Genomic DNA, 27,934 nt, shown 5'->3' on the forward strand with positions numbered 1-27,934 from the left:
CCGGCCCCCTGAGGCGCTGTGGTCCAGGCTTTGACCCAGGGAAAGAATCCTCTCAGCCCAAGGAGCAAACATCTGTCAAAATAAAAGTGTCTCTGGGTCAAAGAGGTGACATCGGGTGGGGAAAAAATTGTGCCAGCATTTTTTAAAAGGCATGTACAACCCCAGCTCAAAGAAAACATTTAAAAAATCCTTCGAGCCCAAAAGAAGTGCAGAAATGTGGCGTTCACAACTCAGAGCCGGTCTAGTGGGTTTGGAGTCAGAAGACCTGGGTTGAGCACTGGCTCAGCTGCCCTCCAGCTGTGGCCAACAGGCACATAACTTAAACTGTGCTCAGCTCAGCTGAAGTCCGGGCCATGATACCCACTGTTCCAGGTGATAGGAGAGAACGTGTAGGAACAGGTTTTTCTCAGCCTAAGATGCAGCTGTGAGCAGTACTCAGCCTTCTCACCCAAACACAGTCTGATTCTACGCCCTCATCCTGGAGGTCAGAAGTTGCCACAGTTTGTCAGTTCACGGCACCCTTGGTATCACAGGAAGTTTTCACAGAACTCCTAGGCCAAAAGAAATGACCTAACAATTCTGTTTATTAAGTAATTTGCTGCCTGCAGTCAGCATCTGTGTCCTCACAATTTAGTAGCCACTTGAAAAAAATAATACATAAATTAGTGTGGTATCTGACAGATGTCAAGTAATGCTGTTTCCCTTGAAATTTTTAAATATCACTGGCACCTTTGTAGGGGGGGTCTGGGGGGCCTTGATGGACAGCTTGGGAACTGTGCTGGTAGATATTCTTAGAGTCCCAGAGCGGTGGGGCTTGGTGAAGTCCTCGCTCAGCGCGGTGAACGGGCCTCTGCCTTCGGTGGCTACACGTACACACCTGAATTCCCTCAAGAAGGTCGAGCGTCTTCATCGCCGTGTGTTGTTAGTTGACTCAGAGTTTAGATGAAGGATTTGCCTTGGGAAGAACTGACTCGGTAATTCCCAAACTTCCTCTCCTCTCCAGCCCTTCCCCACCCCCCTGCCCCGACCCAGCACTATTATTGATCTTTTAAAATGTCAGAATCAAAGATCTGGAGACCGAAAACAGCCCGAGGAGCTTGTTTCAACAACAGGAGTCTGTTGTTGACAACTGATTCTAGGAAGCACTTTCGGGAGCCTGCCAGCCATTCTCTTATTCACCGCGAAAGGGGAGAGGCTGCCAGTTTCCGCAGGATCCATGCAGAGCAAAATGTTTTCCTCTTTGGGCTTTGGGTGTGTTTGCTATACCTCCAGGACTCTGGAATCGGAAAAGGAGATGCTAAGCTTTTCACAGACAAGCAGCATGGGTTCTAGTCATCCTGAAGGCTACTTCAGAGGGCAGATTGTGGGGTGCAGCAGAGGAACCAAGGCCCTTTCCAGCCAGTGGAGATGGGTCGTTGTGTGCCTTTGCTTGGTGAGCTTCTGGGGAACCCTCACTTGAGGAATGTTCTATTGAGAATTATTTTTCAGGATGGGACAGCAAAGGTTATCTTGTTAGAGCTTAAACTTGGACTTTTTCTTAGAGGTCTTTGACATGGAAAGGGTCATATAGCACTCTTCCTAGTGGTTATCTTGTCAGGGTTTTGTTGTTTTTATATTGTGCCTATTTTATTGTCAGCCTATTAGAGAAGCAAGATTGAATATTTAAGAAAAGAAAAAAATCACCTAATTCCATGATCCTAACAGTGCAGCCATTTTCATTCTTCCATCTTTTTAGGTTTACCTGTATAATAGCATATATATTCTGTATCCAGTTTTGTTCTCATTTGTATTATAAACATCTTCACTGTTGCTATAGTTTGGGTAATTATATAATAGCATGACACAGATGAAAAAATAACACTTGAAAATTAAGTGGTGGGTTATATCTCAATAAAACTGCTGTAGGGAAATTTTTTGTGTGATTTTCTAAATACCTCCAAATGGGGAATGACGAAGAAAAGATTGAGATTCACCAGCTTTTGTTCTAGCAGTAATTCCAGTGAGTAGCAGCACACTTCTTCATATCACTTCCCTTAGTTCTTCTCATATATTCAGCTATAGCTAAAGTAAAATCCAAAAACGGTACATTATAGTAGCAAAATGTGAATATGTTTTTGTCACTGTTATTGAATAAAGTGTTATGTAGGCAGTTTCTTTCCAGTGAGATTCCCTGATGGACAGGAAATGTGCCGTGCTCTTTACACAAGTCAAAAGAAAGAACTCATTCTTCAGAATTTCAGTTCTCATTGGAAGTCGGCAGGATTGTTCGCCCAGTAAGGGAGGCTGGCTTCGTAGGATTCGGTTTTGGTAGCGTATTTTCTGTAAGCCCCCAGGAAATCTCTAGGCTAAGGACGGGCTGGCAGCACCCACCGTGTATATGATTAAGTCCTCAGGACCTTGTCTTCCGTTCAAGTCAACTCAGACATTACTCGCTGGGGCACCATGGATTCTTGAGCTCTTTCCCCTGATCGTTATAGTTAAAAGGTAAAAGTCAAGGGTTTAACACCTGCTTTGCCTGTGATCTGCTATGGAGTCATTCCTGGAGAGGAATTTTTACCTCTGGTCTTCGATGTTGGCTTCCCCAGTGGTTGAAACAAGGGCTTCGAAGAAACTGTGACTATTCACAGCCTCCTGGTCTCAAGGGAGGAAGTGAGAAGTTGGGAAGTGGTATCTCTAGGCTTCGGAGTCAGGCTGGAGCTTGAATTCCAACGTTGCCATTTATTGGGCAAGAAACTGCTTTATTGTATTTTGCTTCAGTTTGCTCGTCTGTAAAAGGGAAATAATAAAATCTGCTTCATGGGGTTTTTATGAGACTTGAATAACATATGTTAGCTTTTACTGAGTTCTGTTTAGAGTGTGAATATATGCTTGGTCCCTCAATGTTGGTTTTATTTTCCTATCTGCCCCCCATGTTCCGCACCCCCCCATACCCCATGATCCTTTGAGTACTTATTAGAAAAAAAACAAAAAATGACAGCATGACTCACCTAGGACCAGAGAAGGAAATGGCCCTTGACCATTGCTGGCTTGTGAGCCATCCACTCTTTTTTTTTTTTTTTTTTTGAATTTTGGAAGTACTATGTATTTATTGTGATTGAGTTATATGTACATTTACAAAGAGATAACCACCCAGATTACAGGCTACAGAATCCTGGCAACAGCCCAGAAAGCCCCTGGGAACAACTGAACATTCAGTGGAACATCTTCTCGCCTGTGACTGCTAGGCAGCCACTCAGGTTAGTGCATACGCGTGTGCAAAATTTATGGAAAAAGCTGCACTCAGCCAATATGCAACAGATGAGCCACATCCACTCTTAACTTCTGGCTATTGTAATTAGGCCTTTGAACTGTTGAAAATGCCCAGGCTTATTTAACATTGGCATTTCCTTGCTCTCACCGCAGTGAATAGCCACGTGGCCTTCTTTAGGCCTGGTCTTTAGCAAGGCGGGAGTTGGTTGCCCTTGCAGAGTGAGTGACACGGAATTTCCATGCTGGGGAGAACCCACCCACCCCAGGCCGGGGTCTACAAGTCTGTCTGGGTGGTGATCTGAACTGAGCAGCAGACAGAAAGACAGAGACAGGGCGGGCTGTGGAAATAGCTGTCTTGTCCAGATTGAAAGAAACCCAAGGTAGGTCCTTTGTCTTGCCACCTCCCGAAGAAGGCCTGGCTAATATCTGTAGCTGAACACCGCTGGGAGAAATGTTGTGATTGCTGGAAGTTGTGGTCTCCTGCAAAGAGCAAGAAGGACCATTATTCTCCCTCTAACCCCTACTCTTGGCTGCACCGCAGCTGCCATCAGGGCCTTCTTGACTGTACTCGCTCCCAGTCAGCTGAAGCCCCAGAAGCCCCACCCTGCCTCCGTGTGGTTCTCCATCCAAGAAGGAGCTGCTACGTGCCCGGTCCGCCTGCCCATCAGCCGTGCAAGCCCTGACAGACTTCCTTCCCTACGGGACTACATGCCACGGATTACTAACCAAGGCGTGGCTGGGGCCTTCCCCAGTGATGATTTATCTTTTTGAAATTTATGATGCAGAAGGCAAGCTGCCTGTCTTTAGGGATCCAGCACTTCTCACCTTCGTTCTGTGTTTCAGTCCATGTCCCTTGAGATGTTACTGTGTGATTTCTGGATTTGACAGGATTTTACTCGTTTGTATTCTTAACATTGGGATACAATTGAAAACTAAATTTTCCCTAAGCAGTGCCTTAAAGATTCTGGCGTTCCCTCTGGCCCTGTAGATAGTTAATCCTCTTCCTACCAGTATGTACGTGAGGACCAGTGTGCGTGTCCACACTCCTGGCTTTCTAGCATCTCACTGCTTTTTGCCCCGATGTTAATCTAACATTGCAGCTTGGCGGTTGACCCCCCAGGCAAGATAATGCTTTCGTAATTGGGTGGCGCTGTCGAGGTGTGTCTCAAAAACTTGGCTTTGCTGTCCTCAGCCTCACAAAGCTGTCTTCTTTGTCCTTGTCTGGCTCCAAGCTCTCCAACTCAAAGCATAGAGACACTGTTTTTGTGGAAAACCCTTAAGAAGAAAGTGCAGCCTGGCTTCACCACTGAGGACTTGACTCAAATCCTTGATGTGAGGTAACCTCTCTGCTCAGGCACAGCCCACCTGACACGCTGGGCGGGAGAGAGAGAAATGGAATGGCCCTCTCTGAGCATCTTCTACAGCTTTCAAGAAACTCAGGGTCTTCAGGGGTCTTGAATCAAATCTGTGGTTACGCTTGCTATAGTCAGATAATAAAGTCTCCCCTTCAGAAGTGGCTCCAGCCAGAGCTTTGCCTTCACGTGAATTCTGGTTGGTTCCACGTGACAGAGCATCAGCGCCATGCTGAGCCCTGTGGGCATCACTGGAGGCAGGATTTTCGGAGAGAGACTGTTCCTCTCCCCTTCCCCTCCTTTGCTTCAGTCTTCAAGGCCAGCTCTAGAGCTGGCTTAGTTTGTCTTGGCAGATGCCTGTTTAACGCTTTTCCTGTAGAAACCTCTCTGCTTGGGGCGCTGAGCCTTCCCGGCAGTGAGCTGGGAGTGAAGGCGAGTCCACTGCATCCAAAGTGGCCCCACCGACTTCCGCCCATTTTTGTGATAAGTTGAGTGTTTCCATCCCCAGGCAGGCAGCCTGCCGTGGCAGTGGCCCAATCCTGACCAACAGGATACAGCCGAAGGAAATGTGCGGGTGATGGGCTTTCTCCAGGGCTCTCCTGGGTGTGTGGGTAGAACAACCCACACCAGGCATTTGTGCCACGGGTGGGCTGTCCCCCACGCGGCACTGGGTTCAGTGACTTCCACTAAGTCTTGGGTTACTGCCACTCTCGATCCACGCCACCAACCGTGTCTGTCAAACGACAGTAGTTTTATTCTGGAGCTTGGAGGTATCTCAACAAAAGTTCCAGAGTTGCTGCTTTCTTGGCAACCTGAAGTGACTCACATGTGCCTCAGAAAACCTCATTTGACCATCAGCTTGAAGCTTTCAGGAGGGCTTCCTGGGCGCACCAGTGGCTTCTGGGGCAGCAGGGTTGTCTGCCCACGATTTCATGAGCCTGTTGTGAGAATTAAATGAGATCTTTCACTGAAGTGCTTAGCGTGATACCTAAAATTATCCCCCTAGACTGAATTTTGTTCATTCCACATGCCCGGTATTTGGCCCATTGCCTGGTACATAATAAATGCTTGAGAAGTTATTTAAGAACTATACGGTAATTCTTTTTTTGTCTTAAGATTAGGAGCAACAAGGTAGATTTAAGGGATTTTTTTTAATTCAGCATTGGTGCCTCCACATGCACACCTTCCTGCTTGTCCCATATCAACCTTTATTGCAGCTCTAGCCCCTTTATTTAGCTCCTCCGCTGGCCTCCCTTTCTTTTCTTTTCCTTTTTTTTTTTTTTTTTTTTTTTTTTGCGGTATGCGGGCCTCTCCGGCTCCGGATGCGCAGGCCCAGCGGCCATGGCACACGGGCCCAGCCGCTCCACGGCATGTGGGATCTTCCCGGACCGGGGCACGGACCCGTGTCCCCTGCATCCGCAGGCGGACTCTCAAGCACTGTGCCACGAGGGAAGCCCGACAATGGCCTCCCTTTCTTATATCGAGTCCACACATTGAAATTAACTGTGGACTTGAACAGGTTTGGAGTCTGGGGGTTAATGCACTACAGATGATGGTGGCTTTGAAACCCTAAACTGGACTGAAGAAAAACTGACCACTGGGCAGTTAACCGATTAGAAAGGAGAGAGGGAGAAAGTTTGTGTGTCTGTCTGTCTGTCATCAGTGTTTGAGCACCTGTTGTGGGCAGGGCACTGACTATTGCAGGTGCTGGGAACACAGTGGTAAACAAGACAGTGAGAGCACAGAATAGGGCAGATGTCTTGTTGGCCAGTTGTGGGTGTGGTGGAGGAAAGCTTCCTTGAACCAAGGTCTGAAGTCTGAATGGGGCTTACTAGGCAGGAGTGGGGAGGGGATGATCCAGGGAGCAGCTTTGCCAGGATCCGGGTGTGGGGAGAGTGCTGAAATGGCCGGCAGGGAGCCCCCGGCGCCTCAGGCCACAGTGAGGGTTCATTTTTAAGTGGGTACCCTGCTCATGAAGTGAGATGTCATTAGGGTGTTATAACTCCTGGGGCAGCCCCAGGTCTGAGAGGACAGAAGATTTGGGAGGCTTTGTTTTGCTAATCTGCCTCCCCAGCTGTCCCCTAGTTTTAAGATGCAGGATTTTACATCATCCAACAGAAAACATAAGTCTGTAGCATTCTTTCCCCTGTTCAGAGTGCTTTCTCTGTGCCTAATGCTCCCAGAACTGGGGAGAAAAGGCGACATTGAGGTTTGGCAGAATCCAGCTGCCGGAAGCTACGTTGGCTACGTTGCTTTGTCTCAAGTTGGACGCCGGACCTTTGAGTGCACTTGGTGGGGCTGGTTCCAGGAAGGGTTGATGAAGCATTGTTGGCTGTAAATAAACCTCCATTCTCCCCACTAGAAGCTGCTACTCCTCTGCTGAGTAAATCCTCCCAGCTCACATGGCAGCTTGTCCTGCTTCATGGAGCCATATTGTTTTTCCTTCCTTCCTCTGCTCCAGTCATAGTTTTGCCGGTGGCCGGACTTTTATATTCTCTGCAGGGGGAACGACATTTCAGATTCTGTAATTCCTGAGGACAAGGCCCCTTCCATGGCCGTTAGATTCTTCCACGTCTCAGGCACAGTTGATTAAGAAGTCAACGGTGTTGGGTTCAGACCACAGTCCTCCAGGGACGACCCCCAGCCCGCAGCAGCCACTCGTGCCCCGGTCGGTGGGACTGAAGTGAAGCCCAGGGAGGTTGGAGGGGTGCAGACAGTCTGAAGAAGCCTCAGAGCTCTCTTTCCTCCCCTCCCTTTCCCATCTTCTCACTAGGTTTCTTAGGAAGATGTGGATTTTGTTTTGCTTTGTTTTTCCTTGTGTCTTAATTGGACTTGAACTAGAGAGCAGAAACGATTTACCTGGTATTTTCTCCTAGGAACTGCTATGTGAGATGCTCTCTTAGGCAAGAAAAGCGCTCAGCCTGCTGTGTCTGAGGGGCGTGTGCTGTCACGTCCAGGTCTGGCCAGGTCTCTGGGCTGTGGGCTTCATGCCTCCCGGCTGACGCAGACATCCAACCGTCTGGTAAATAGATCTCCAGGCTGAGTTCATTTCTTTGAAGAACTGAATATCCACCTGGAGGCCAGGGAGGGTGGATTCACGCAAGTCAGGACAGGTGTCCTGTGTGCCTTCAGAAATACCGCTTTGGGGGAAGAAAAGGAAGAGTGGGTTCTTGTTGCTTTTTACTTGTATCCGCTCTGCTGCTCCCTTTCTGCCTCTTTAAGGACATGCTGAGACTCTCTATAGCAGGTTTTGTAAAACCAGTTTCTTGAACCACTGGCAGTTTAATGGTGTGAACCTTCCATCTCCTTAGCTCTGTCCTTTTAAATACTTCATCCGTTGTTTTTTCTGACACCATGGCTGGCTTCCGAGATAACTATCATGGGGTGCATTGTTCATTTTTGTGCCGAATTCCTGGTATCCGAGGCATGACTGTCTCTGGGTCTTTGTCTTGAATGTGGACCCCCCCCTCTCCTCCCCGCAAGGCTGCTTTCATTGGATGAAACTTGCTTCAGTGGACGGTTGAGCATAAATGGTTCTAAAAAGCATCTTTGGGGTATTGGACCCCTGTCTTCAGTGGTCTCACTGGACACCCCGACTCTCCTTCCTTGCTGGGCTTTCATCAGCATCACTTGAAGTCCTGCACCCAACTCCATTCCAAGAGCATGTGATGCTGTGGCTCAGGCCCTTTGTTGTGGGGCAGAGCCAAGCCCTTCTTCTCGGGGTCAGGGCAGGGGGTGGGGGGGTTAGGCTGCTTTAGGATCTGGAAGTACCGTACCACACCACATGCCCAGGAGCTCAGCAGGCCCCCCGGCCAGCTTGTTCACGTCAGAGGGCGGAGGAATTCCATTCTAAAGTGTAACAAGGTGTGGCCACCAAGAGTCACAGAGTCCCATTGTTTGATTCTCCAGGGCCTTAGGAGTCACACGGGTACATGTGACACGAATGGGGGATCTGAACAGCGACAGATTCCAAAGTCTTTCCAGGAGACCTTTGTGCAGAATTGTATGGCTTCCAGTCTGTGGAGGCTAATTTATACGTTTAGCTTTCAGGAGTCTCTCAAGGCAGGAGAATCTTCTCGCGGTTGGGTCCATGGCCCATCGGGTGATACTTTGCTTGGGGATAGTGTGGAGCTGGATTCCGCTGCTGGGAAGGTGGGGTGCGACTTCTTTCTGTGGGTGCTGGGTTTGGGATTGATAAGAGGCCATAGCCCCAGGGGACTTGGGGTGCACTCTGGGCACTACCCGCCGCCTTCTGTCCGTGTGTCTGTGTGTGTGTCTGTGTGTGTGTGTGCGCCCTGTGAGGGCAGAAAACCAGAGACTAGACTAGTTGGCAGATTGAAACCAACTACCCAGTTAATTTTTTTTGTTTTGTGGCGTGTGTAGAAAGATAAACTTGGGGGGAAATGAGGAGCCGAGCCAGAAAAGGAAAGACTGAAAGCAGTGGAGAGAACTTCCTGTTTGTGACTCTGCCCCATCATTTCTTTTTCTCCCAGAGACGTGACTAAACAGACCTCAGCTAAGCCAGGCCAGGGCCTTGAGAGACGCAGGAATCCCCACCTCTCCCTCCCCCTCCCCCTCCCTTCGCTGGGGCACAGGAGAGCCCCAGGGAGCCTCACACCCTTTAATCTCACCAAGGAGCCCCTGGTGTGAACAAGTACTTTCCCCTTTGAAGAGAAGCTGCCTGTTTGGCGACTAACTTCCTGTGCCTCTGGAGCAGATGTGCTGAATTCCCACATGGATATCTTGCTTCTTTCCTCGCTGCTCTGCATTTTGGCCACGAAAGGGGCTGGGGCAGTGCTTTGGGAAAGAGCTCTAGGGGGCCTTTGAAGAATTAACGGGTCAGTCCTGTACGACCAGCCAAATGGCCTGGGAGGGGAGGAAGGATGTACCCAACTGATGCTTTCCCACAATTAGCACCCAGAAAGCTGTCCCCTAGAGGGAAAATTTAAGGAACTTTTACAGTCCAACGTTTTGTTACTGCCATGCTCTTTAACATCGGTTCCTCCAGAGTCACAGCTACGAAGGGACTGTTGTGGGACCCGTGGAGACCAGCTCTCTCTGGAGAGCAGCTGATGGATAACCAGCCTGAATTTGGCACGGCAGCCCTCGGGTGCACCTCTCCTTTGCCCACCTGATCGGCAGGGGGCGGGTGGCTGGAGGAGACGTTTGCTAAGCAACCTGGCCTGGGCATTATGCCCATCCAGGTCGAATGAATAACTGCAGTGTGCCGAAGAATGAGGGGGTTTTGGCCTGTCCCAGAACCAGAAGGGACTTTTTGGAGAAGGGGGCTAAGAACTGCTGCTCTGGTCTTGGCGTGGAGCCCGGGATGGGAGGGTGGTCTTCCTGCCCCTTCCCTTCTGAGACGTCACCTCAGTGTAACATTGCTTTGTGTCAGCGGAGTGCACAGAGCTCCACGGCCGTTTCCATGTGCCCATCGGGTCCAGAGTTTTTACTGTCTTATCTCCTCCCTCACCAGCCAGAGGCAGGGGTGGGGGGGTGGGCCGTGAGATCCCAACAATCTCATGAGCACAGCTTCTGCCACTGTGATCATTACCGTGTTATGGCACTTGAGACCCCTGACCTAACTGTGTTTGAGGGGCTCGGTTTCCCCAGAAACGGTTTCTGCCCTTGTGCATTTGGGGCAGCAGAAGCAAGGAAAGGCCTTCCTGCCCGAGGCGCCCGGGTGTGTGACCACGACGGGGACGGTGCCTTCTCCGGGCTGATTTGGTTTAGATGAAGCATTTGGGGCAGCAGAAGCAAGGAAAGGCCTTCCTGCCCAAGGCGCCCGGGTGTGTGACCACGACGGGGACGGTGCCTTCTCCGGGCTGATTTGGTTTAGATGAAGCATTTGCTCTTAGCGGTGAAATCCAGAGCAAGTCCAGAGCAGTCCGATGAGAAACCTCTGCTCCTAGGGCTCTGCACGCCGCCAGAACTGAAGGACGTGTGGGAGTGGGTGCTGGGGACGGGGGTTTGCAGGAAGGGTCAGAGAAAGCTTTTCTTTGGCGAGACCGTGAGCCAGCGGAAGGAGAGCTGACAGGTGGGCCAGCGAGAGCCAGAGTGAGGCTGCCTCCAAGCCGGGCCTTCCTGGGGCCAGTGCCGTGACTTGTTGAAGGCCCGCTGCCTGCCTGCCCCCGGGTTCCACGAGCTACCCCCTTGCGATAAAGCCTCTCTTTTTCTGCTGAAACTGAGAGTAAGAAAAATCTCTTGGGAGCAGACAGTCTTTTGCGTTCTGGTCTTGCGATTCTCGTGTTGTAAAGTAGCCACCTCTTGCTTCCTGGGCACCAGCTGGAGGCGCTGGTGTTCTGGGGCGGCTGGCCGGGCCCGGGGAGAGCAGCGAGCAGGGTCCATCCAGATGGGCAGCTTTCGCATGGCTGGTGTTTGCTCTCCTCAGCGTTAGGGGTACTGGTCACTGCTGGAGGCCGTGGAGGAGAGACTGAAGCAGGTGTGTGGAGCATCCCAGCTGCTCTGATGAAGGAAGAAGGGGTATTCGGAGGTTCAGGGGTCCCAGGATCCCCCAAAGTGTCCGCTCACTCTCGGGGCTCTTTACTGTGCTTTCACCTTTTCTCCTTCCTTAAAAGTCCTGAGTGGTGTCAGTGAGGAGAGTGACTGTGGGTCAGCAGGCCCGGGCTTACTCCTTGTGTTTCTATTTTTCTTTTGCAGGATAACCCAGAAGTAGAAAAGCGAGATCCCCAGGAATTAGTTGGTGAGTATCCTGGTGCGGGGGGCGGGGAGCCTCACGCAGAGCCAGCCGGCTTCCAGCCACGCAGGTGGCTTCTCTCTGCTTCGGCCAAGGCAGCTGCTCTGCTGCTCTCACAGGGCCTTTGGCATTTTCTAAGACGTCTGGGTAAGACGCCCAGGGAACAATTCTTCTTTGACAGATTCACGGAGCGTTTCACTGGGCTTTGGTCGGTTGCCAGTGTTGTCAGGAGGGATTCAGGGCCCCCGTCAGCTGGGAGCTCGTTTCCCTTGTGCCCTGTGTCCATCCTCCGGCCTTGTCCCCCCACTGCCCCCTCCGCTGGCATATTCACGGGCTCAAGGAGCAAACATGTGGCCTCTGCTGGCACCCTGCTCTGTCCCCAGGAGGGAACAGGCCTCACAGCCCCGGGGTCTGGGGCCCTTTGTGGGACTGGCCAGGGCAGTTACATTTCTGGAAAATGACACACGTGTCATCCCAGTTCCGTGCTAACCTCAGCCTCTTAATCCTTTTAGGAAGCCTCTCAGCCCCTTCAGTTTGGCGGCGGACTTTGTGAGGGGCTCTCCCAGGGCCTGGCCCGGCCTCACGGCGAGGGGATTGGCCCTCCCTCTCTGTGGCGACTGTGCCCGTCTCTCTCCACCTGCTCCACTTGTCTTCACAAAGCAGGTTCCTGCTTCTCAGGCGGCCTGCAGAGCCCGCTCCTCTGCTTCCAGACGGAGCCTCTGAGACATGCTTACCCTGCCCTGGGAAGCCCTGGACTCCGCCTGGAAATGCTGCTTCCTGCAGCCCCTCCAACCTGACCTTTCTCCGGATAGGATCCCTTCACCAGTGATGGGAGATAGGGACCCATTCTGGTTTTCCAGACTGGAAGAACTGAAAATTGTTCATTATATTTGTCTTCTGAGGAAGGATTGGATAGCAGCGTGACCACACTGAGCAGCCCAAGTGCTCAGTGGGATCCTGCCTTTATCTCCGAGTTTTCTGATGAGTGGGGTATGAGTCTTTCCTACCCTATAAAACCCCAAATTTTCCTAAAACCTTAGAGTTTGCTCTTGGAAAATGGCACTGTAGGGGTGGCCCAGTTGGCTTCACGGGCAGAGAGAACAGAGCACAGCCTCACCAGGCAGCCCGTGGCCTTCTCCAAGTGGGTGATGGACTGGAGCCTCAGCCTCCTCTTGCCTCCAGTCCCTGCTGTTCACCACCAGGACGCTGCGGATGGAGCGTGGGGTCAGAGGCACCGGCCCAGGAGCCCAACAAGGCAGCGCCCTCTACTCTTGCTGGCGGCACTTAGCGAGCGGTGGAAAGTGTGTGGGCACCAGCCATCTCAGCCCCGACTTCTTCCACAGCCAGCTTTCACTTTTCCTCTCCTTGTCACTTTTTGAAAATAACTTTGTTGAGGTGTAACTTGCATAGAGTAAGATTCGTCAGCTTTTAGTGTTAACTCCCACCACAGTCGTGACGTAGAGCATTTCCATGACTCCAGAGTGTTCCCCCGTACCCCTCGCCTTGCAGACATTTCCTCCCTCAGCCTCAGGCAAGCAGTGATCTACTTTCTTCACTGTAGTTTTGTCTTTTTTAGGATTTCTAATAAATCAGGATTTGTTGGCCTCGGCACGATTGACACTTCGAGCTGGATAGTTCTTTGCAGTGGGGGCCTGGCTATGCACTGTACAGTGTTTTAGCAGCATCCCTGGTCTCTGCCCACTAGGTGCCAATCGCAGCCCCCTCGTCCTGCCAGATACGACAACGAAGAATGTTTCCAGACACTGCCAGATGTTGCCTTGGGGGGGCAGAATCGCCCCTGGTTGAGAACCATTGATACAAATGGAATCACAGTTTGTTGGGGGGTTTTCTGTTGCTTTTTTGTTTGTTTCCTTGTTTTTTCTAGTTTCTTACACTTCCCATAGTGTTTTGTTTTTTTTTATAAACTTCTTAGACTTTTTTTTTTTTTAAAGAACTTCCCTTTACCTTTTTATTTATTTATTTATTTATTTATTTATTTATTTATTTATTTATTTATTTATTTATTTATTTATTTATTTATTTATTTATTTATTTATTTATTTATTTATTTATTTATTTATTTATTTATTTATTTATTTATTTATTTATTTATTTATTTATTTATTTATTTATTTATTTATTTATTTATTTATTTATTTATTTATTTATTTATTTATTTATTTATTTATTTATTTATTTATTTATTTATTTATTTATTTATTTATTTATTTATTTATTTATTTATTTATTTATTTATTTATTTATTTATTTATTTATTTATTTATTTATTTATTTATTTATTTATTTATTTATTTATTTATTTATTTATTTATTTATTTATTTTTTTTTTTTTTTCTAATATTATCTCGTTGTAGAGTTCCACCACAGTTTCTTGAATCCAGTCACCCACAGAGGACACAGGTGGAGCTCTAAGCCTCAGAGTTTGGATTTCTCTTCCCATTTCTCACTGAGGAGGTAGTAGTTGACCTGTGCAGAGTGGCTTCTGCTCATGGGACCGTGGTTGTCAGCCCCTCTGCCTGAACTCAGCTCCTTTTTTTTTTTCCCTTCCTTTAAATTTTATTTATTTATTTATTTATTTTTGGCTGCGTTGGGTCTTCGTGGCTGCTTGCGGGCTCCTCATCACGGTGGTTTCTCTTGTTGTGGAGCACGGGTTCTAGGTGCACGGGCTTCAGTAGTTGTGGCACAAGGCTCAGTAGTTGTGGCTCACGGGCTTAGTTGCTCTATAGCATGTGGGATCTTCCCGGACCAAGGCTCGAACCCGTGTCCCCTGCGTTGGCAGGCAGACTCCCAACCACTGCGCCACCAGGGAGGCAGCCGCAGACGCGAGCTGCCCCCATGTGCCTGGATACACATCTCGGTGTGTTTCCAGGGAAAGTGGTTTGAGGCTGGCTGCTCAGTAGCCATATATGTGGGTCTGATGTCTTCTGCTTTCGATTCATTTTGAGACTTAGGAAAGGCAGAATCACAGAAAGATTGCTCCTGAAATCTGTGAGGTAAACTTTTATCAAGTTTCCTGAATGTATCTCTTCATTTGCCAGCTACTCCCGAGGAATTTTCTCATTCCTAGCCCAGTTCCAAGCCCACGAGCTCAGGAGGGGCTCTCCCTCTCCCTGTCACACTGTATACCATTTGAGCCCAAGTGTGGCTGGGTTGCTAATGGCAACAGTGCCACACCCTGTTTTCCCAAAAGGCTTTCCTGGCAAATGGCAGAGGGCACTCTTTGTCTTCTCTGTCACATGCACACACACTCTGCACCCCAGGGAAGGCTTAACGCTCTTTGCTGCGGCCCAAAGCCTGCCCCAGCCCCCCTCGCTTCTGTTGCTGATGCTTAGGAAATGCGAGAACCGGCGCGCCCCAGCTGATGCCGCTCTCCGCTGGCCTCTGCAGCCTGCTTGAGCCTCAGGCTTAGGCCTCCTGCCTCTCCCAGAGCTGGGAGGAAGGAGGAAGTGAGGGTGAGATTGAACTCCTGCCAGATCTGGGTGTCCCTTGCTTCAGGAGACAGAGACAGGAGACAGGAGGAGGGTGCTGGGCAAAGAGAAGCGCATGGTGAAAACTGCTCCCGGGCTGCACTGGTGTCTCAGTCCACAGCAGGATATGTCACCCAGTCTCTGTCCTCGTCCCTTCACTCAAAATGGCAGATCTAGTACTCTGTTCCTGGGGCACATCCAGTGAGAATCCACCAACAGTGAGAATCAGCACGTGTATCCAGGTTAGGAGACTGTCCCTGGGCTTGGGCCCCAGCCTCAGTGTTTACAGTGTGTGCAGGCTCCTTGGGCAGCAGCTGAGGCTAGTGAAGCTCGAAGCAGGAATCAAAGCACCTTATCTGCTAAGAAAATATTAACCCAGCTTTGGGAGAGAAGGGGAAGGCTCGCTAGGCCATCCCCAGGCAGTCCAGGCAGCCACTTGGGGCTTAGAAGTCTCGCCTGGGGCCAGGCACACGGCGGGTACCCAGTCAGTACTTGCCGGGTGTCACTGGTGCTGGATTCTGCATTCTTTGCTTTCATCCTGCCCCACCCCGCTCCGCCTGCTGTTTGCTCACTGTATAGTCCTTTTCATGAGAGAACGTTTTAAAAGCACATACAGAATCTTACAACAAACAGCGCATTGTCTGAGTGATCCAGAGCACAACTCTGCAGTCGCAAGGGTGGCCAGAGGCAGCACGGAGGGGAGTGGAGAGAGAAAGAAGCTTGGGTGGGCAGGGGCAGATCTCCAAGGGAATTGCCCCCTGGGAGTTGTGGTTCTTCACTTCAGAATCAGACCTTTTGTTCCCAAGAACGAAGTGGACCAAGAGCGGGTTGATTGGTTTACCATTAAAGGGCCATGGACTGCCCAGGTGGCGCAGTGGTTAAGAATCCGCCGGCCAGTGCAGCGGACACGGGTTCGAGCCCCAGTCCAGGAAGATCCCACATGCTACAGAGCAGCTAAGCCCGTGCGCCACAACTACTGAGCCCGTACACCTAGAGCCCAAGCTCCGCAACAAGAGAAGCCACCACAATGAGAAGCCCGCGCACCGGGACGAAGAGTAGCCCCTGCTTGCCACAACTAGAGAAAGCCTGTGCAACAACGAAGACCCACTGCAGCCGAAAATTAATTAATTAATTAATTTAAGAAAACATTAAAGGGCCCTAAGCTAATAACCAACAGGTCCTTTTGTAAATGTCATCTATGCACAAGGCAGTATTGAGTGCTTTGAGTCCCGAAGCCTAGGGAACCCTGAACTGCTCCTGTAGCCTGGGTAGGAGAGCCTGAGGTGAGAAGGATGGCGCCAAGCAACTCTGAGTTTCCGGAATTCTGGGAGGGTGTTTCAGGGGCAGAGCCCCTGGGGGGCTGGAGCTGGTCACGTTATGAGCCAGCGGTGTGCACATCTCTTCCCAGCCTCAAGTTCAGCGACCTCACATTGGTAGCTTGACATTAGCCATGGGGAGAATTTACACCACAGAAATGGGCAGATGCTGCAGGTCGTGGCTGTGCCCCTCCCCACCTCCCAGCTGGATGTTAAACATCCACCAGCGCACCCCAGGACATAGCCTTTGGCCACACGCCATCTTTATGCTCGTGCCCTCTGCCTGACCTTCTCTTCCCCTGGGTTGGCACGTGCCGGCTCCTTCTGGTCAATTGATCTCAACTCACATGCACCCCCTCGGAGTGCTACTCCAAACACCCTGTTCTACTGTTTCATAGTGTGTATCCCTCCTCGAAAATGTTTTATCGGCCTTTTTTTGGGGGGGGTTATTGTCCATGTCTGTCCATCTTCTCTGTTCCTTCCACAGCCTCCTTTTCTGAAAGAGTCCGGAACATGTCACCTGATGAAATCAAGATCCCGCCCGAGCCCCCCGGCAGATGCTCAAATCACTTACAGGTAAGCACAGCACTCAGCTGCTGAGGCCCATGAAGCCCAGGAGGCCTGGGACAGGTGTCTGGCTCGGTCTGACTTTAAGAAGCTTCTGGACAGCCCGAGTGGGAAGGAGTCTGCAGTCCTGGTGACCTCCCTTAGGCTGCTCTCAGGAGTTTGCTCTGTACACAACGCCACCCTCTGCTGCTTCAGCCGGGGCCCCTAGCTGCCCTAAGTGATGTCCTAACCAGAGAAAACAACATGCCTCTTCTGGGCAACCCTGAGCCAATGGGACCATCTCGGAAGGAACTTTGCTAAGAAACTGAGGGATTGTCGGAATGTAAAATAAACAAATAGAAGTGCAAAAGTACAAGCACGGATATGCATAAACTTCAGTCCTCGTCACTGGCTTCTTGTTTGACGAAACCTGGTGCAGACCTGACCTGAGGAGATGGAACGTTGAGTGCGGTCACTCCCTTGGGAGCAGGACCTCAGGGGACAGTGGGATTACACCTCCTGGTCAGCCTCGGTGGTTGTTTCTCCCTGTCCCTCTGCACGTTCCGCTGTGAAGGAGACTTTGTGACAGTAGGGCAGACGTGCACGGCTGCCCCCAGAGTGGTGCCCGGTCCACCTGCTCTACCTTTGATCCTGTAGGTTCTACTGGTGCCTCTGGCCACACCCCAAGCCCCCGCAGCACGCTGGTGGACGGGTGACTAAAGGGACCTGGGGCTGGAGATGCGGATCACTGTGTCTTCTCCTCCCGGAAGTCTCCTGCCTTTGCTGAGGTCGTCCCCCACCACCACCACCTACCACCCGCCCAGCATCGAGTCACCCCTGCGCCAGGCAACAGTCCACAGCCTGTAAGAACTCTCCAGCAGTCCACCAGGCGGAGACAGGCGGCCCAGCCTTCAAGACCAGAGTATTTCTCCTTTTTCGATCCTCCTAGTGGTAGAGACCATGACACTGAGCAAACGTTTTAGTTCACCTGAAACAGGAGGACCCGTCTGACGGCCTGGGAGACACAGAAAAGTCTTGTGTAAAATACAGATCTTCCTCCATCTGCCGAGCCTTCTGGATAGGCTGCCCTCCGTCACCCTTAAAGAGATAGCATGGAGGCGTGGTGCACCTGGCTTCTCCCTGCCCTGGTAAATGTGTCACGAACTTCTCTCTGCAGTTCAGTGCTTCCTCCAGCCATCTTCCGACAGAGGGAATGGGTCACCTCTCCTGATGTGCCCAAAGGGCCTCGCTCAGGCCCTCCCAGCCTGCCCGCCTCCTCTTGCAGGTGAAGAGTGCCCCAAATGTTTTCCTTCTGGACGGTCTGTGTTTAGCTGCCGCTAGTGGGGGAGGCAGCCGAGTGACCCTTACCTGGGCCAGCGCCAGCCTTCCTGGGTAAGACTGCTCCTCAGAGGTGGCTCTGCCCTGAGACCCGGGTTCCTGGGGCCTCTTCACGCGCCAGACAGCCCTGATGCCATCTGTTGTGGACTTCATCTCTGTGGGCCTGGGGACACTTGTGGCACTGGCCCAGATCACTGCCAGGTGGTTCTTCTGTTTCCCATTGAGCCAGGGTAGGGGCCTGGAGGGGAGTTTGGATGAAAAATGACCTCTTGACCCCTGACGGTGCCTCTTGATAGAGTGGTGGGGACCGGCCATCTGTGAGCCGCCCCTCAAAGGACACTGGGGAAGCTTGTGACACCTCTACTCCCGCCTTCCTGGATCTCCTGCTGAGGACTCATGCCCATGGTAAAATTAAACACCAGCCTTCAGCCCTGCCCATCAGCACTGAAGCCTGAAACCTCTTCAGGTGATTCAGGAACTGATTAACCAAGTGGGGATTTGCTCACTGTCTTCTCTGTGGCTTCTCTGCCTTGAGCTTCTTATTCTTCCCTCTACTAACCACCCAAAGGGGGTCAGAAGAGAGCAAAGCAAAAGCAGACTGGTCTCCATCTATCTTATCTGTGCTCGGTGCTGGTCACAGGCTGGGTGGTGAAAGACCGTATGGCCAGAGCAGGGCTTCACGTGGCTCTGTGGCTCTCCTGGGTCCTCATGTCCACACAGCACGTGTGACCACAGACTGGGATCATTAGGCAGTGGGGTTCTGTCATAGTCATCCTTCTGTTTCTCTTCCACAGGACAAGATCCAGAAGCTTTATGAGCGGAAGATAAAGGAGGGAATGGATATGAACTACATTATCCAAAGGAAGAAGGAATTTCGGAATCCCAGGTGAGTTTCCCACGAGCCTGCAGGGTCAGTTGGGTGGTTGATATTGGACGGGGGACGGGGGTGCCACCATGGAGGTGGCAGGGAGAGGCCCAGCTCAGATCACACCTGAGCCCAAAAGCGCCATCACCCACTCGGCATTACCCTCGCCGAGGCTTACCGTTTACCATGGAAGAGCCAGATTGAACACGTAAAGCAGAGTGGAAGCCGAGAGACCTGGGCTGGGCGGGGGCGCCTGGCTGGGTTCTCATTCCCACTCTGCTCCTAAAGCACGTGGCCTCTCAAGGCCTCAGTGTCCGCTGCTGTTCGATGAGGGGATTGGACCAGATGATCACCCCAGGCCCTTCCACCTCTAGAAAGCGGTTGATTCTGTGCGCAGGTGAGAGGTTTGAGAAACAGAACTGTGTCTGGGTCTTACTCCGTCCAGTGCTCTAGCAAGTGACACACCCAGGAAAGAGCCTCGTGTGCGGGTAGCCGAGACCTGCCCTGGCCCCTTTGGGCCTAAGTGGCGTGGCCCCGACCAAACCACACACACTGAAGGTCAGATGTCTGGTTAAGAACAGACACTGCAGCCCTCACCTCGACACCATATCCTTCCTGGCCGCCGGCCCCAGTCCATCTCTCTGGGAGGCTGGAGGGCCAGAAGTGACTTTTAATGTCAAGCCAGTGGACATTTCCCCTTCCATCCAGAAGCTTGCTTAGAACAGTTCGGCTGGATTTAAAGGCTTCACCTGAGCCCAGGCACCAAATGGTTCTGATCTCTTGAAATCTGGTGCCACACAGGGCCCCGGGTCTCAGGCCTGCTCAGCGCCTTGTGGTTTTCCTCTTTCAGCATCTATGAGAAGCTCATCCAGTTCTGTGCGATTGATGAGCTCGGCACCAACTACCCGAAGGTATGTCCCGCCCACAGAGGCTGAGGGTGAGAGAGGGTACCCAGGGCCCTGCACTCATCCCGCTGGATCCAGCCTGGCACCACCGAAAGGTCCACTCTGCAGCACTGTCTGCTGAGGAGCGCAGTCCCCGCCTCTCTTGTTTGCGTCCCGGGGCCTCTGATCGGCCAGGGCCTGAGCGTGGACTCGCTGTGCCCTGCAGAACAGCCTGTGCACAAATGCATCTTTGCCCTCATAGTCCTCAGGAGGACTGGCTAGAGACCAGGGATGACAGCTGAGCCCCTGTGCTCTTGAAGGCAGGAGACTCCAGGCCAGGAAGATCCATGGAAAGACTCAGGGAAGGCACTTTAACCTTTTCTCTTTCAGGATATGTTTGACCCCCATGGCTGGTCCGAAGACTCCTACTATGAGGCATTAGGTGCGTAGCTGTCCGTCTGCCTGCTCACCCCTCCGTCTGTGTATCCATCCAGTCATCAGGCAGTACAGATATCAGGGTCTCCTCCATGTCCGGCCATGTCTGAGGAGCTGGGTGTACAGCCCTGAGAGGCCCAGACCCCACCCCTGACTCACGAGGCTCACAGTACAGCACAGAAGACAGGAATAAAGGAGTGACCCAGCGATGACAGGTGTGGGGATGGTGGGCGTGCAGGCAGGGCCACCTAATTGGGCCAGGGGTGGGGCGGCCTCACTGAGGAAGCCAGGTCTGAGGCGAGGTTTGAAGGTGCACAGAGACTGGCCGAGCAGGTGTAGATGGTGTCCCAGGCAGGGGCCAGCGGGAGTGCAGCAATCTCAGAAGGGGCGCATCTGGGAGAACTGGGAGGAATTTCAAAGGGCCCATTTCCTCGGATGCCTGGTCCCAAACCAGCAGCCTGTGAGCCAGATCTGGCCTGTAGGTGTGTTTTGTTTGGCCCATACGAGTTTTGTCTTGCTCTAATTTGAATTAGTTGACAACGTTTTATCTAAAAATCTAGGGACTTCCCTGGCGGTCCAGTGGTTAAGACTCCGAGCTTCCAATGCAGGGGGCGTGGGTTCAATCCCTGGTCAGGAAACTAAGGTCCCATGGGCTGCGTGATGCAGCAAATAAATACATACATACGTACATTAAAAAAATACATTAAGGGACTTCCCTGGTGGCGTGGTGGTTAAGCATCCACCTGCCAATGCAGGAGACACGGGTTCGAGCCCTGGTCTGGGAAGATCCCACATGCCGCGGAGCAACTAAGCCCGTGCGCCACAACTACCGAGCCTGCGCTCTAGAGCCCGCGAGCCACAACTACTGAGCCCACGTGCCACAACTCCTGAAGCCCGCACGCCTAGAGCCCATGCTCCGCAACAAGAGAAGCCACCGCAATGAGAAGCCCGCATACCACAACAGAGTAGCCCCTGCTCGCCGCAACTAGAGAAAGCCCGCGCACAGCAACAAAGACCCAACGCAGCCAAAAATACATTAAAAATAAATAAATTTATTTTTTAAAATACATGCATAAAAAAATGCGTACATTAAAAAATAAAAATCCAAGGTTCTGGCTGCTCTTGGTCGCTGAGAAGGTAGTCACGCTAGGCCAGCACTCCCAGCCAGCCGAAGCTGGGAACGGCTGACCCCTCCGGACGGCCGTGCACAGCCCCAGCCTCGGGGCCTTTGAGGCTGAGGCCCCTGCTTCCTGCTGGCCGGGCGCTGGCACTTGACTGTGCCCATCACAAAGGGATGCTTCAGACAAGAGCCCCGGGGAAGCAGCAGGTGCTAGTCCTTCGGCCTGAAGTACCTCCTCGTGTGGGAGTTGTTTCGGCTGCTTGTGTAACTGCCCGTCTTGTCTTCATAGCCAAAGCCCAGAAGATTGAAATGGACAAATTGGAAAAGGCCAAAAAGGAGCGAACCAAAGTAAGTGGTGGCTGGCAGTCCTGATGAAGAGAGCAGCTGTTTGGAGCGCATGGGTCCTGCTGGCTAAGCCCTGGGACGTCCAGGCTGCTCTCACCACAACCACTGGTTCATCGCCTGACAATGCTCTGAGCAGCCTTAGGTGTGCCCTGTGCTGGATTTGAAGGCTCCCTAAGTCAGCTTGAAGACACTTTCCATTTGCTTCCGTTTGGTTTCTTGGCATCTTCTATCAGCTGCATTACACACACACACACACACACACACATACACACACACACACGTTACAGCCATAGCACACACACGTTACAGCCATAGCACACACACACACACACACACACATACACACACGTTACAGCCATAGACCCCTGGGGGCTTTCTCCCTCTGTCGTCATAAGTTAGGTGTTCTTGGCCTGAACGGAGGCAGAGATTTCCTTCCCAGAGCGCTCTGGTCTGTGCCTTTCTTGGCTTCCAGAGCTGACCTCTGCAGCCTGCCTTAGTGCTTCCCTGTAGGTCCCATGTCTCATGGCCCGGCGACCCCTCCTTTTAGGATCCTGAGTACGCTGCTTCCCGAGCAGCACCGCCTCCCACGGAGTGTGAGGGCGGGGGCCTGGGCCTGGGCCTGAGGTGGGGCGGCGGGCAGGGGTGCCCGAGCGCAGAGACACAGTGGTGCTGGGAGGGGCCCGATGTCTGTTGGGGAAGCTCTCTTCAGGGGATTAAATCCCGTTCAAGTGCCTCCCCCGCACCTCTCTACCCCTGGACAGTCAGAGCAGAGCTGATTCTCAGTGCCTCCTGTGTGGTGCCAATCTCCTGTCCCCTGGGAGCAGACAGGTGGCAGAATGATATGGAGACACAGCTTTACACGGGTTTTAACGCTTGTCTCTCGCCCTCCAGATAGAGTTTGTGACGGGCACCAAGAAAGGGACCACGACCAACGCTGCGGCCGCCACCACCGCCACGGCCAGCACAGCTGTTGCAGGTAGACGGCGGCTCCGCTTCCCAGCTACTCCACGGACGGAGCGAGGGCTTCCCTCCCTTGTTCTGGGGAACAGGGCCTGGCCTCACTGTGGTTTGTGCTGAGCCCGCTTTGGAGCCTGGGGTGGGGTCCCGGTCCACTGGCTGCCCCTTGGCTTTCTGAGGCTAGGGGCCCTGCAGTGTCTGCCCCCTGGGCTCTGACTGCCAGCCTACTGGGAAGGGCTGCTGCTTTGTGGTTGGAGTTGATCTGGCTTCTCTCTTGCCTTACCCCAGACGCCCAGAAGAGAAAGAGCAAGTGGGACTCGGCCATCCCGGTGACGACGATAGCCCAGCCCACCATCCTCACCACTACGGCCACCCTGCCCGCTGTCGTCACAGTGACCACCAGTGCCAGTGGCTCCAAGACCACCGTTATCTCTGCCGTGGGCACCATCGTGAAGAAGGCCAAGCAGTGACCTGAGGGACCAGCTCGGGGTGGCTCGGACATTCTCCTTTCCATCAGGGGGAGGAGCCACTCTGGGGCTTGACGAGACTGTGCAGCCCGGTGACCTATGCCCACTGGGAGGCGCCACTTTGTATATGTCAGGACTGGGACCTGCTCCCCGGGTGCCACCCCGAGAGGAGACTCCGTGCAGCCTTCCAGCTGGAAGAGACATTGCTGCAGCAGAGGGGGGCGCTGTGGACAGTGTCCTCCATGCTGTGGGGTCTGCCACCCTGTTAAAAGCACCGTATCCTTACATCTCATCATCTCGGATGCACTGGCCTCTTCTACAGTCTGTTTTCAGGCAAACGTGAAAGCTCAAGTGTCCTCCCCATCTTCTTGGCTGGGACTGTCAGGGTTGACTGGGATGACCAGAGCCTGCGGTGCTGCCCAGAGAAGGGGGCCCAGGAGGTCACTGAGGTCATTCCCGGAGAACGTCTCTTGGCGTGGGCGGGCAGGGTCCCGAGAGCAGGGGAGGCCCCAGTTCCCACTGTCTGCTACCCTGACCCTGCAACTCAGGCAGGAGCCCAGGCCTCTACTCCCTTGGGCGCAGTTGGGCCCTCCTCAGACCACTTCTTGGACACACCCTGGCTTTTGAAGTCAAGCCAGTGACCAGGAGGGCTGGGGTTGACCCCCAGCCCATGCAGGGAGGGGGCGAGGTGTGAGCAGGCCCAGTGTGGGGAGATTAGTCACCTCCTGGCACAGCTGGGCAGCCACTCATTGTTTACGCGAAACCCGGCTCCTGGGAGGCTCCCGCCACCCCACCCTTCCTGTGCCGGTTATCTCTGCCCCACAGCAGCACCCGGGCAGCGCCAGTGGCCGCCGGGCTCCTTCTGGGGCCAAAACAGATTTCCCAGCCGCTGCCAGGCCTGGAGGCCGAGGCCGAGGCTGGAGAGAACGGGTCTGCCTTGCCTGCGCTTTGGCAGCTCCCTCCTCCAGCGGGAGGGCTTTGTGTTCAGAGAAGGAAGCGGGGCTGTGAAGAGCAGGGTTGCTTCCCTGAGGTGGGCGGGGGGTTAGGTGGTCCCGAGGTTGTGCCCGATACTGTTGCATGACCAGAGGGGTGTGACAACCCTGCCCTGTGGTCCCCAAAATAGAGATCGAGTCACACTCGCCCCCTCCCCACAAACACACACTCGGCACCAGAAGAGGTCTGTTCTCCCCCTCTCGTCCTTTGTGAAGACATCGCAACCCTGAAGAGGGGCTGCTGTCCCCCGGGTCAGAAGGGGCTTCCTGCCCTGCAGCCTCCTCCGACAGGGGCCCCTCATTCCACAAGGGCCCCGTGGAGCTTGTGTGGGCGGCAGCGTGGGACCGTGGAGACAGCAGGAGCGGGGTCAGCACCTCTGCTCTAGATCCCAGTTTAAAACGAGTTTGAGTCGTGTCTTGGGCCCTTACTTCTGTAAGCCTTCTTTGTCAGATCACCGTAATAAAGCTTCTCAAGGTGGTTGTGGAGAATCAATGACATGATTTATGCAAAAGTTGTATTAACTCCAAAGTACTCTACACATGTCTGTTGTTGGCCGATCCAGGTCCTTCTTGTTTTAGACCAAGGAGGGAAGCAAACTCCCGAGATGATAAAACTGGCCAGGGTCCTGGCCTTTGACTGTGCTCTGGGCACCCCCATCTTGGCCATCAAGCTGTCCGGTGGGATCAGTAATGACTTTCCCCCGCGGGGCCCAGCCGCTGGGGCCCTGGGGAATGAACACAGTCTGGGGTTGGGCAGCCCAGAGTTGACAGTCGTTCCACTTAGAAGCCTTGTGAGTGGGGTGAAGGTCTTTAATACCGCTGAATTTCAGTTTATCCTGTAAAACAGGATTGGTGCCTGCCCACCTTAGTTCCACTGAGGGTGCCACAGGGGCGGATTATCAGCTTTCTCTGGAGACTGTGTGTCCCCAGCACGCGGGTCCAAAGTCCTCTGTCCCTGCTTGCAAACCGCCTGTCCAAGCTGAACCCTACTCCCACCCACCGATACATCCCCTACCCTCCTCCTATGGTCCTCATCTTGGGTGATGGCATCATGGTCATCCAGGGCTCACAGCTGCATCCTGGACCCCTGTGCTCTACCCCACAACCAATGGGTCACTTCAGAAACCCCTCCCCCACCATGGTTATTGCTGCCTCGGTTCACTGATCGCTTCGGCCTCATCTGCTGTCTTTCTCACTCTCCCACTCCCATCCAAGCTCCAGTCCGGCTCTGGGGAGCATCTTCCTGCATCCCAGCTCTGGCCACGTCATGTGCCCTCCCGCTGTCCACAGGAGATTCCACTTCAGCCTGGCAGGCAAGGCCACCAGCATTCTCATCACCTCGCCAGTCTCCCGCCTCCACACCCCTCCCGCCGCTGACCCTGCCCACGCCCCCATCCTTGGCTTCTCCCAACTTTCTCACCATTGCCCTTGTATCACTCCCTACCTGTGCACAGATACCTTCAAGATGCAGCTCAGATTTTCTTAACCCCTTCCTGACTCTCCTGGGCGTTAGTTGCTCCTTTCTCAGGGCTCCCACATCTCTGATAACACTACTGCCTTAACACTTCTGTCCACACATTGGGCTGAGACACGGTTCTCTTATGAGCGGAAACAACACAATCCAACAAAGCTGTGTCCCAAGTGCTTGGTGTGAGATAAGTGCCCAGGTGTTTGGAGGGATGGAGGGAGCAGTGGTCCCTGCCCCCATGGCCACTGGACTGAAAATTCCAAACCCATGTGCCAACCTCACAGCCTCCCGCTGAACATTGGCCACATGTTGGCAGTTGATAAGGCTCAGTGATGGGTACTCTCTAACTTTGTGGGTTTGTTTTTTTGTTTTGGAGAGCACACAGAGAAACTTTTTTCAAGACAGAAGCAAGGCAAAGATACACACCCAGAGAGAAAGGGTGTGGGCGTCCTCCCTAATGAGGAGGAGTGCCTTTATGTATGTTTAAAATCTCTATAATAAAAAATTAAAAAAAGTAAAGCCCTTTGAACCATAAAGAATGAGGAAGGGGCTTCCCTGGTGGCTCAGTGGTTGAGAATCTGCCTGCTAATGCAGGGGACACGGGTTCGAGCCCCGGCCCGGGAAGATCCCACATGCCGCGGAGCAACTGGGCCCGTGAGCCACAACCTCTGACCCTGTGCATCTGGAGCCTGTGCTCCGCAACGGGAGAGGCCGCGACAGTGTGAGGCCCGCGCACCGCGATGAAGAGTGGCCCCCACTCGCCGCAACTAGAGAAAGCCCTCGCACAGAAACGAAGACCCAACACAGCAAAAATAAATAAATTAGAAAAAAAAAGAATGAGGAAGATCTCTGTGGCCAAATTTGGCGTGATATTCAGGAGAGAGAAAATGAAAAGGGCAAGGTGCCGAACAGTACATAGAATATGCTTCTGTGTAAGAAAGGGAAGAAATACAAAACAAAAAATAGAGGAAAGAGACACAAGAAAAATCTTTCATTTTAAATTTGAATTGGAAACATCAGTATGAACTCATGATTCAGGGACGAAGTATCTTGGCAGGAGCTAAGAATCCGCCTGCCAGTGCAGGGGACACATGTTCGAGCCCTAGTCTGGGAAGATCCCACATGCCGCGGAGCACCTAAGCCCGTGGACCACAACTGCTGAGCCTACGCTCTAGACCCTGGGAGCCACAACTACTGAGCCCACATGCCACAACTACTGAAGCCCGCGTGCCTAGAGCCCGTGCACCGCAACAAAGAGTAGCCCCCGCTCACCGCAACTAGAGAAAAACCCATGCGCAGCAATGGAGACCCAATGCAGCCAAAAATAAATAAATAAAATAAAAATATTTTTTTTAAAAAAGATGATGAACTCACGATTCAAAAATAAGAAAAAAGTCCCAGCTATGTCCTTTGAAAGGACCCAGAAGCAATGGCCCCCAGTAGGAACGAGCACATGTAGCACCCAAATCTTGATATCTAATACCATTCCCCACTAAAAGGAACCAGGGCTCCTTGGAGAGAAATGGCCTATCTAGAAATCTAAGTGGGACTGGGCCAGTTTGTCCCAGAAAGCAGGGAGGACTGCAAGGAGTGTTTCAAAGGTCAAAGGAGCAGGTTTGAAGAGATCTCCCACTGGCCAATTATTGTGAAAAAGGAAAAACTCCCTTGCTTCCTATACACTGCTACTCACAACATCATAAAGCGCTTCTGACACCAAATGTATGGGTTTTCCACAACCAAGCAGTTCTGACACCAGCTGCCTGGAGTTAGCCCAGACCCCACAGGTCTGTCCCACAAGACTGCACCCTACTCAGAGGCCAACTGCCTGTCTGGGCCTCCCCTACTCCTGACCAACTGGTTATAAATTGGAGGTTCCCATGACTCCTCCTTGGGCTCAATAATCTGCTAGAATGGCTCCCAGAACTCAGGAAAACCGTTTACTTACTAGATTACTGGTTCATTACAGCAGGATACAACTCAGGATCAGCCAGAAGGAAGAGATGCATAGGGAACAGTATGGGGTAAGGGGTGTGGAGCTTCCGTGCTCTCTCTGGGCACACTACCCTCCTAGCACTCCATGTATTTAGCAATCTGAACCCACTTTGATTAGGATTTTTATGCAGGCTTCATTACTAGGCATGATTCGTTAAATCGTTGGCCATTGGCGATGAAACGCCATCTCTAGCCCATCCCCCTTCTCTGGAGGTGGGTGGAGGTTGGGGTGAGGGTGGGGCGGTGTTGAGGCTGAAAGTTTCAACTCTCTAATCACGTGGTTGGTTCCCCTGACAACCAGTGCCCCCCAACCTTAGTGGCTTTCCAAAAGTCACCTCATTAACATAAACTCTGGTGTGGTTGAAAGGGGCTTGTTATGAATAACAAAGACTCTCCTTTCACCTTTATTGCTCCGGAGCTGTT

General features: G+C 52.3%; 1 protein-coding gene across 1 annotated transcript in view; it reads left to right on the forward strand.

Moving 5' to 3' along the window:
- The window catches only part of SAP30BP (SAP30 binding protein), a 33,372-nt gene extending 9,305 nt beyond the window's left edge, over positions 1-24,067 (forward strand). The window contains exons 4-11 of the mRNA XM_024760859.1: positions 11,262-11,304; positions 16,590-16,678; positions 18,781-18,872; positions 19,702-19,762; positions 20,126-20,177; positions 21,580-21,638; positions 22,527-22,611; positions 22,881-24,067. Of these exons, the coding sequence (XP_024616627.1) occupies positions 11,262-11,304; positions 16,590-16,678; positions 18,781-18,872; positions 19,702-19,762; positions 20,126-20,177; positions 21,580-21,638; positions 22,527-22,611; positions 22,881-23,062 (663 nt within the window). The 3' untranslated portion in view covers positions 23,063-24,067. The remainder of the gene's footprint in view (positions 1-11,261; positions 11,305-16,589; positions 16,679-18,780; positions 18,873-19,701; positions 19,763-20,125; positions 20,178-21,579; positions 21,639-22,526; positions 22,612-22,880) is intronic.
- The last annotated feature ends 3,867 nt before the right edge of the window (positions 24,068-27,934 follow it).

Source organism: Neophocaena asiaeorientalis, unplaced genomic scaffold (genome assembly GCF_003031525.2).
Source record: "Neophocaena asiaeorientalis asiaeorientalis breed wild unplaced genomic scaffold, Neophocaena_asiaeorientalis_V1.1 scaffold30, whole genome shotgun sequence".
Taxonomy (NCBI): domain Eukaryota; kingdom Metazoa; phylum Chordata; class Mammalia; order Artiodactyla; family Phocoenidae; genus Neophocaena; species Neophocaena asiaeorientalis.